The 10,325-nt window shown below is 28.6% G+C and overlaps 1 protein-coding gene across 4 annotated transcripts; it reads right to left on the bottom strand.

Moving 5' to 3' along the window:
* Positions 1 to 704: 704 nt before the first annotated feature.
* LOC110425605 (D-aminoacid aminotransferase-like PLP-dependent enzymes superfamily protein) lies at positions 705 to 6,789 on the bottom strand. 4 transcript variants are annotated; one of them, XR_002446045.2, is made up of 10 exons: positions 6,679 to 6,789; positions 4,414 to 4,558; positions 3,774 to 4,257; positions 3,411 to 3,528; positions 2,843 to 2,943; positions 2,261 to 2,346; positions 1,512 to 1,621; positions 1,387 to 1,419; positions 889 to 1,177; positions 705 to 811 (listed from the first exon to the last, which is right to left on the bottom strand). XR_002446045.2 is itself a non-coding variant. In XM_021440525.1 (9 exons), the coding sequence occupies exons 2-9, from the start codon at positions 4,502 to 4,504 to the stop codon at positions 1,121 to 1,123; spliced, it is 1,080 nt and encodes a 359-aa protein (XP_021296200.1). In that variant the 5' UTR covers positions 4,505 to 4,558; positions 6,679 to 6,789; the 3' UTR covers positions 705 to 1,120. The 4 variants fall into 4 exon arrangements, 3 of the variants coding, with proteins under 3 accessions (XP_021296200.1, XP_021296201.1, XP_021296202.1); XM_021440525.1 differs by having other exon boundaries at positions 705 to 1,177; XM_021440526.1 differs by having other exon boundaries at positions 705 to 1,177; positions 1,387 to 1,416.
* Positions 6,790 to 10,325: the final 3,536 nt, after the last annotated feature.

Raw genomic sequence — 10,325 nt, 5'->3', positions numbered from 1 at the left:
TGAAACAAATGATTGATGTTTAGTAATTTTATATTCTAGTTTTGTTACATAATCATCTAGCTTGTCAACTTATATATATCATTGGCAATGATGTCATAATCCAAGCCCAATCCTAGATGAATAGGCCAACTAGGTGAGCTGCACCATAACCTCAGCATGTGTCTAACAAAACTTTAGACTCAGGCTCAGCCTACTTTTTAGTTTTGTGGCTTTAATTACCCCTTTTCCTATGTCCTAGGCAATATGATATCAATGATCAGAAACAAAGGTAACTAGAAAATTAGAAAAGGATAAAAGAAAAGCAGAAATTAAAGTAAGCTCTGCTTTGCTTGCAGCTCAGTTCATGCTAACCATCAATCTGGGAAATGCCAATGGTGGCTGCCCAAGAGGAGAAGGAAACCAGGCTAACAATACCAGTACAGGCATTGAAATATTATAATTGAAGGGCAGGTCATGCTTGTATTGTGTCAAAGCAGTCAGCTAACAGAAACACCACTGAAAATGCATGTGGCTTTGCTAATTCACGTTTCAGGTGACACTGAAAAAAAACCTACCATCACTGGCAGTGTACCTGTGTATTGTGTTTGAAAATTTGCATATCTGCCTGGGAATGGGACAATTCTCTTGTAAAACCAAAGGGTACCAACACAAGGTCTGTAAAGCCACTTTGAGTACAGATAAAACAGTTCAGCAAAGAACAGGCAAAAACTAGAATGACCCAGTGTATATCCAAAATGGAAGTATAATTCTTGTCGATTTACAAGCCACATGATCGGTCAAAAGTCTGGGAAGAACCCCTCTAATCAGCTAACTGATCAAACAATCAAAAATTAGAAAAGGCTGACTGCACATGAATGAATACTATACGCTAAAGGCAGACAAAGTTACCTCTGTTCCAATAAAATTTCAGTTTCAATCATGTAAGTCCTGAAATCAAGTAGCAGCTCCTCAACCTGATAAATATGTACCCAGCATGTGCAACAGGCACAAGAAACTCACACCTGGAATTCATGCTTGTGATGCAAGTATAACATCAGCTTTGGGATCGATGCCACACTATACAAGGTTTTTGTCTTGCTTGTGCATAAAGATCTTACAACACATTAAAATCCATTGTCTGTTATAGGAACTCATTTGATGGGTACCTTTCCATGCAAGCTCTCTCCATGATCTCTTTCTGCTCCTCCATGAAAACATAAACAAACAATTAAAAAAAATGAAGCAACTTTTGTTTCCCGTATTGGGTGCAAAATGGCATTCTATACTTTAATGTTCTAAACAATTTGTACTTTCCCATCTTTTTTATTCCTAATATATGCAATAGTTTCACACATTCACTTTTTGTCCTACATGGTATAGTTAAATAAGCTGCTCATCGAATATTACCTGTATGACATTTGTGATCATCCCAGGACCCTGCTGATTTCAATGAAAAAAAGAAGAAGTAATTATGAGAAAACAGCACCATTTAAAATCCCAGGTCAATAATGCTGTTGTAAGAAAGATCACACCTCAAATTCCTTCTCCATCCATGATAATCCTTCAGAACATTTTGTACCAAGAGATTCCCATGAACTTGGAACTTTAATTGTCTCAACATGCTGTATAACTCTCAAGCTATCTACAAAAAAATTTTGCTTATCAAGAATTGTTTAGAGTAAAATGATCTAAAATCAAATCATGAAAACTGGATAGCATAAAAATGATGAAGTTAAAAAGAAAAACCTACATATTGGACAACAAAAGAAAGATTAAATGAAAAAAGGAAATGTTCAATTGTAATCCATTTTGTAACCACAACTGAACAATTGCTTTGCTAGGGTACTTGATAATCGCCATCCTCTATTTCAAAGTTCCACTGTAACTAGACATCTATCGTTGGGCCAATTTTGTCTCTTAAACAAAACACTGGGGAAAAACAGAAAACTGAAGGATTATTAACAGCTTTGCATGGTTAAAACGTTTCAACTGATTTTTCTGTTTAAATCTTCAGGCTTGAGATACAAATCGTAGTGTAGAGATTAGACTTAAAATTCAGCACTTGTTTAGATCCTAATTGCTGGTCCATACTAAGAATATTAATTTTGAGGCAGCTGAATAGACCTCGTATGAGTGCACCTAGTCTAATCACATGGAAAAAGTCAATAGCAATGAAAAAAAGCAAAAGCGAGATGTCAACATATAAAAGCGATGGCATCCCTCCGAAAAATGATGGTAAAAGGTAACCACAAAGAATTGAATGAATGAAAAAATAATTTACTTGTAACAAAAGCCTCTTCCCAAAGTCCATGTTTTTCCCATGATGGTGCAACTTCATGCACAGGGATACCCTTGCTCAGGCATACTCTGCACAGATAAAAAATTTCATCATTAAGTGTGATAGATCCTAGGAAGAATCAGTTTATTAGTTTAATTTGAATTAGGAAGTTTGAACTGATGAAAGTTTCCTAACTCTTCTGTCAAGTGCTATAACAGGTTGATGGTTATTTACTTCAATGAACCTACCAAATGTTAGCCACCTAGTAAGCAGGAAGCATGAACTTAATAATGAAATGGAAATAATTCTTCACATTTTGGAAGTCTCCTATGGACCTAGCCAGCATTAACCAAACTCAGTACCTTCCACCTCAAGCCTTTTGAAAAAGGAAGGGCAAGGGGGTGGGGCATGCCACTTGATCAGGAAGCCATAAGCAATTAAGCAACTAAATTGATTGTAAATGAATCCAATGACTTAAATATGTTGCAACAAACTTTGTTGCTATAGTGCTACATGACACCTCCATCAACTGATTTAGAACTAATAAAAGATAATAAAATTTTAGAAGCCAAGAGAAGCGCTTACTCAATAACTAGTTGTCGTATGACTCCTGGAAGGACACCTTCAGTAATAGGTGCTGTTTGTACTTCAACAGAATATGCACTATCATAATCATCACTCTTATCCTAAAAGCATATTCCACAGCATAATATAAATTATAAAACTTAAGAGGAAAAACTAAGGAACCACATAAAAATCCATAGCCACATGCACACAGCACCACCACAAGCATAAATATAAAAACCCCAAAGTTATAAAAAAATGACAATAAAGGATTGAAAACAGCAGTAAAGATCTTGAAAGTCGCTATTTTCTGCATTTGAGCCATGCTGATTTGATTTGCCAAGAACATCATGCTATTCAAAACTTCCTCAATATGTTAGCATCTATAACCAGAAAATCATTTAATACATGAAAGATGTCCAAGCATCATTCATAGGTCATGTAATCATTCTCCCAACTCAATGCTGAGTGCTGCCAAGTCATGAAATAATTCTTATTGCTAATATAGAACTCACCCATCTGATCTAATCAAAGTTTATGAAAGCAAAACCCACATCCAAACATAGATTTTGAATTCTTAGCCACTCACCCTTCTGCAAATGACAAAAAAATTGGTTATGCAGCCTTCAAGTATCCGATCACCATCATTTGACAACAAGAGCTCAGTTACCGAAGGAGGCCTCAATTTGTCCAATGGCTTTCTTAACCTGCCTAGAATGCAAAATGCTAAAATTAATATTCATACAGTGGATAGTAACAAGAAATAAGAAAACCAAAAATTCGATAATATAAATATCCTCACATGTATGTTAGAAGCAAACAAAAGAATAATAACAAACCTAACAGGAATTTAGATAAGTCAAAATTGCCATTTTTTCTCCCACCTCCATCTTAAAGTTTCAATATCTCCTTGAAAATTTTTAACTTCTTATCTTTCAAATACAATACGAACCTTACCCAAGCCGAATACTTAGCAGCCGCAACATCCCTCCCACGACCCACCAAAGCCAAATGTGCCCCATTTTCGTCTATACCGAACACCGGAGGAACATAATTCCCTACATGCAAATGGACATCAAGAACACCAAAAAATCCATCATCATCGCCCACATTCTTCATTTCCTTCAGCTTCTCAAAATCCCCACAAACAAGAGCTGTAACTGCCAACTCCTCCCCGTCAGACCTCTCCTTCAGAGCAATGGGTAACACTTGGTTCATTGAATTATTAACCAATGATCGAATCCTCGATTCCCATTTCATTGATGAAGTGATTGATAAGGGAGATAAAAACAATGGATATTTCTTGGTTGGCTTGAAAATGAGTTCAGGCTTTGAATTCAGTAGGATTCTTGCAGAATTCGCTAGTCGTTTTATATGCCTTTCCCAAAACAAAAGGGTCGATCCATTTTCGTGTGTTCTGGTTGTCGTGTACGCCCCTGAGAGTAAAATACACAAAAAACACAGAATTTTATATAATTAAATAAAATTTTTGCAAAATTTTCAGTGAGTTTTTGTTAAAGGAAAAAGAACCAAAATTTGTTCATTGAAACAAAAATTCTTTGAAGAAATGGAGAGATAATTGAATTGAGTACCTGGAAGGGATTCGAGGAAAGTGGTGACAGGAGGAGCCTCGGAGGAGCGAGAAACGACGCCATTGCTGAAGAGAAATCTCGTGCTGTTCATCTCTTCTGTTATTTTTGGTTTTGGCGGCTTTTGGGCAACAGGTAAAGGTTCCTCCTAATATAATTGAGCCTTATTAATAAATAAAGTCCTCGACCTCTATTATCTATTAAATAGTTTTAAAAATTATTACTTTTAACTCGACTCTTAATATATATTCACTATTTAATAATTATAAAAAATTATTTAAAAATTTAATTATTTAAAAAATAATATAAAAATACTCTTCATAAATACTTATCTAAATCTAAATTTATACCCATATTCATAAATAATAATATTTTTCCTACATATTCATATAACTTATTAATAATCAAATTTATAAAATCACATAAATAATAAAATTTAAATAATTGAAACACAAAAAAATAAGAAGCCAAGGAAGAAGATAAACTCCCTTGGAGGAATTTTTTTAAAAATTAAAAGCGGAGCAACGGCTATTTACATTGAACATTAACTTTTATACGATAATGAATGAATATAAAGGATGATTCAAAAATAAATTGAAATATGAGGTGAGAAAATTAAGAATAGGTAAATGGGTGGATTGATCCTTCATAACTAATAATCAAATGGATCAAATATTTTTAAAAAATCGATCAAATATAAATGATGACTAAACATAAAATTGATTTAATTAGTTTGCTTTTGGATTAATAGATTAAAACTTTATCACATTTTTAACAAATTATAGTATTAAAATTTATAAACTTAATTCATAATTATAATATACACAAATTATGTATAAATTAAATATATGTATATATAATATACTACTTTATTATATATATAAAATTAATGACCCAATTTATATATTATAAAATTTTAATTTTTATATCAAAATTTTGTATAAATAATAATTAATTATAAACAATATGCTATAAAAATTAAAGCGACAATTAAAAAATTTATTAAGTGTAATCATATAAATAAAATATATCATAAGTTATAGTAATATTTATGTATAAATTAAATATATGTATAAATATATAATCTTACTTTATTATGTATATATGAAATTAATGACAAACTTATATGTTATAATATTTTATATCAAAATTTGTATAAATAATAACTAATTATAAATAATATGTTATAAAAACTAAAATTATAATTAATAAAGTTATTATGCATAATCATATAAATAAAATTTATTATAAGTTATAGTAATACTTATGTAAAAATTAAATATATATATAATGTTTATATAATTTTATATATACATATATATTTATAACATTTTATATTATGAAGCATTAGTAAAATTTAATAATTATAATATATTAATATGTAAGATATTTACTATCTTATATTATAATATTAACATATAAGTTATATTATTTAAAATATATAATTTGTAATTTCATATTAATATAAATTTATAAATAAAAAAACAAATATAATTAAAATTAAATTATTATGATTATAATTTGTGTATATATATATAATAACTTAATATATTTTAAGTATATTATTAATTAAGTTTATTATCAATTATTCTTAATATATATAAAAAATATTATATATATTAATATATATAAATATATTATAAAAAATTAATTTAGTTTTTTGAGTGGATTGATTAAAAATTTTAAAATAAAAAATCGATTAAAAAACTAATTAAAGTAAATATTTTAAACCAATTAATTTAATAGACCAATTAAATCAAACAATTTGACTCCAGTCACATTTAATTTAAGTGAGTAACTGATTTACTCTGATTTTGCTCAACCCTCAGGAAAATAGTCTATTACAGTTAACAAGAAGAATAATTACAGCAAAGCTACAACAGCTCTCTAACTTCAAAAGGAACCACAAAAGATTGTACAGATGGAAAATTCTGCCTTTACATGGAAGCAAGAAGGTCTCTCATTCCAGCCACTGAGGGTATGGTTTCAGTGGGGTAAATTTTGGCAACGAGTTGGGCAAAGCTATCATACTTGTCCTGAAGCCCCTTTGGAGGAATTCTAGTGACTAGTGACTTAAAGGTATGGCTGCCATGTTATATGCCCTTTATTTGTAGAAAACCCAGAACTGCATTCTTTGCCCTGATCTTAATGGTCATAAACATACAGCTTTCCTTTTCAAAAAAATATCAAAGTTAAGGCTAAAAAGCCACCAAATTTTGGGCACAATAGCTGCCCAAAATTTGAAACTAAAAAAGAGATGAGATTTACCTGAATGGAGGATCGGTGGCTAGGATTGAGCACTGAGAACTTGAGCAGTGAGGAAGAAAAGAAGGGAGTGGCCGCCTGCTAGGAGAAGAAACGAAAGCAGAAGGAGCGGTTGTGGATAGGTAAAGAAAAGAGCTAGAGTTTACTATTAATATATTGAGATTATTAAATTATAAATAAAATCAATATTATTTTGTGTTTAGTAATTATTAAATTATATAATAATAATTATATTCTTTATAAATGAATATAATATATAATATATAATATAATGTGTATATATTATAAGGCATTACAAGTTAATTAATAATCATAATTTTATAAATTAATTTAATTAATTATATGAGTTTATCTTTAATTACATGAAATTTAAAAAAATAACTAGATTCTAAAATTATTTTAATCTCATAATTTTTGTTTAGGTATATATATGTTATAAATTTATATAAACAAAGGTATATTTATTGTAATTAATAATCTTATAAGTTATAATTTTTGTAATGTTAATATAAAATAGAAAATAAATATGTTTATATTTAAAGTATTTAATAATTATTTTTTTTATAAATTAACACAATATATAAAATACATATATTAAAAGACATTACAAGTTAATTAATAATCATAGTTTCATGAATTAATTTTTTTGGAGAATTACGCAATCTTATTACTGGTGCTAGAGATAAAAATTTCATGAATTAATTTAATTAACTATATGGGTTTGTCCTTAATTATATAAAATTAAAAAAAAATAATTAGATTTTAAAACTATTCTAATCTTACAGCCTCTCTTTAAGTATATATATTATATGTTTATATAAACAATGGTATATATATATATAATATTATAATTAATAGTTTTATAAATTATAATTTTTATAAAGTTAACACAAAATAGAAAGTAAATATATTTATATTAAAAGTATATATATAATAGTAATTATGTTTTTTTATTATATTTTTTTTGAAAAGCATTTTTTTTGTAATATGATATGATATTCATTTTATTTTAACATAATTAATAATTTAATTTTTTAATTTAAATATATTAATATTATCGCATTAATAATTTGACTAGATATACTTTTCATATATTTCTCAATATATGATAAAATGAATTGTTTACAAAGTTGGTAAAGGTCGTGAGTGTTTTTCCTTCTTTATACGAGTTCGAATTTAAACACTATTGTTTATAGGGTACTCTAATCTTATATAATCAGGTAAATAGCCACCTCATTATTTTTTTCTGGTATAATGTCAAAAACTCCTTAAACTATTTAGAAAAATTTAAATAGCTCTTATACTTTTATTATGTTAAATTAAGTTTTTATACTTTATTTCGAATCAAATAAATATTTAGACAATACTATTTGTCATATGCCATATGGCAATAACATGGAATACTAATATATTATAATTGATGATGATGTGATATGTTAATGTGACATAATGATATAATCATGTGTTATTTTTCACGTTCTACATTAATAATATCAAAGTCATGTTAGTGCCATGTGAATATAAAATGACAAATGATATTTTAATTAATGACAGTTAGTGAACTATTAATCATAAAAGTTTATTTGACTCAAAATAAAAATACATGAGTTTGATTGAATATAAAATAAGAATGAGAACTTATTTGATTTTTTAAAAATAGTTGATCGTTTTTTTGAACATTATATCTTTTATTTTTTTGTAGCTTTTCTACATCAAATTAAAGTTAATTATTAAATAAAGGAAAATGTTGACATTTGTAGAAAGAAATCTATAAATATTGTATTTTTCTTTTTTTTTTGAATTTGATAAAAAATTACTTTAAATGAAAAATATTTCCTAAAATAGTATTTTAATTAACTTTATAAGCAACCAAAATATTTTATAAATTAAATGAAAGAAATAAAAAATGAAGAGGATTAGTGTTCTCGCTCTTAACAATTTGGCACACAAGTAAATTTAGGGGACAACCATTCAAATCTTGGAGCTTAACATTATTATTAATTTTATAATTAAAACCTGTGTTTACAACTTTTCATCATTTGGTCATATTTATGACATACAAGTAATAAGTTTAATGATAGTTGCATGAATTACTTTACTTAAATAGTTGAATTTTCTCTTTCTCGAATCAAAATTATATTTATGATATATATTATATTGTGTGTATAAAAATAAGAAAAGAATTTCAATCTAGTTATGAATTTAGCTGTTTTCTTTTAAAAGAAGAAAGTTTATCTCAATACAAAATATTGAAGGAAAAAACAACCCTTAAAATGAACTCTATGTAATGTCTAAATTTTTATACTTTTTTTTTTTGGCATAAGAAATTGAATTTGGTAATATTTCCTTCCCGAATAATCTTGATGAATTTTGATTTTTCCTTTAAACTAATAAAGAAACTCTTTCAAATCTATCATTTTTACAAAATTTAAAAAAGAAAAAACACATATTCAAAAGTTACAACTCCTTCTTTCAATAGCAACCATTTCCCTTCTATAAAAATCCTAAAGCCGATTTTTGATAATAACCCAAACACAATGATGACTTCCTCTTCATCTACTCCTTGGAGGACTCAAACGATTTTCCCAAGAACAAATCAATTTGTTCCACAGCATCGATCGAAACATCTTTGCCAGGCTTGTTTTGAATCTCCGACGTGATCCAGGTGAATCCATGCAAGTGATGGCTTTACTTCTTTGGGTCGAACATGCTAAAAATGTGGTTTATGACATTCAACCTTGGCCTGATAGTCTCATCAATGCATTGGCTGAAGAAGTTGTGCTATGCTTGAATTGTATAAAGAGTGATGAGTTCCTTTACAGTAATTCCAATTATCTTATTCCTCTTATTCGAAGATTAACAAAAAATGGGGTCTCTCTTCGTTTCTTCCATGATAATCGTCTCGGGATTATCCCTAGGGTTATTCAAAATTTTCCAGATGTTTGTCTTCGAGTTTTTGGAGATATATTGCAACAAGCATTGAGAATTAATTCAATATATGAACTATATTGTGTAATTTTTTTTGGTTTGTGATCGCCCAAGTAGGAAATTTGGAGATAATTTCGTTGAAAGAGTTGAGATGCAAAAAGTCCCAAGGGGGTAAAAGCCACTGTTTGCAAAGCTGGTTTTGCATTCTGCTTCTGACCTTCAAATAGTTCTGAATGGCATGCCTAAAGCCAAGTACTTAATCAAGGGAAAACACATTTGGGCTCCAAAGTTCGAGCGTAGATAATTCTCAATTCACCACTTCTGGGTAGAGTAAAGTGTGGTGAGGAGTTGCTAGTTGTTTATGTCTGATTAAGGCATGTTGTCTATGTATCATGATTAAGGCATAATTCTCAATTCACCATTTTCTTAACGTTCTTTAAAGGATATCCCTTTTCAAAGAAAGATGTAATAGACTTCTTTGCTATGTACTTATCTTTTCGCTCAAATTTCAATCTTGATATTTGCAAATTGATCTATTATATATATATATATATATATATATATAAGTTCTAATATTCATTTTGACTCATGTTTTTCTATATGAACTATATTATATATGCTGTTTTTGTTTACGATTGTCCATTTAGGAAATTTAGGGATAAATTCGTTGAAAGAATTGAGATGCACAACTGCTTTTTGCAAAGCTTGTTTTGCATTCTACT

The sequence above is a fragment of the Theobroma umbraticum genome, unplaced genomic scaffold (assembly GCF_002168275.2).
Source record: "Theobroma umbraticum cultivar Fairchild unplaced genomic scaffold, ASM216827v3 scaffold_81.0, whole genome shotgun sequence".
In the NCBI taxonomy this organism is placed as follows: Eukaryota; Viridiplantae; Streptophyta; class Magnoliopsida; order Malvales; family Malvaceae; genus Theobroma; species Theobroma umbraticum.
This window is presented reverse-complemented; position numbering and strand designations above follow the sequence as displayed.

What these genes read in the sequence shown, in the direction of transcription:
- LOC110425605 (XM_021440525.1), bottom strand. Translation starts at nt 4,504, where the DNA reads ATGAACAGCACGAGATTTCTCTTCAGCAATGGCGTCGTTTCTCGCTCC. An exon ending in TTTTTGTCATTTGCAGAAGG is followed by an intron (nt 2,944 to 3,410) that starts GTGAGTGGCTAA and finishes ATATGCTTTTAG; the next exon opens with GATAAGAGTGATGATTATGA. An exon ending in ATACGACAACTAGTTATTGA is followed by an intron (nt 2,347 to 2,842) that starts GTAAGCGCTTCT and finishes TTATCTGTGCAG; the next exon opens with AGTATGCCTGAGCAAGGGTA.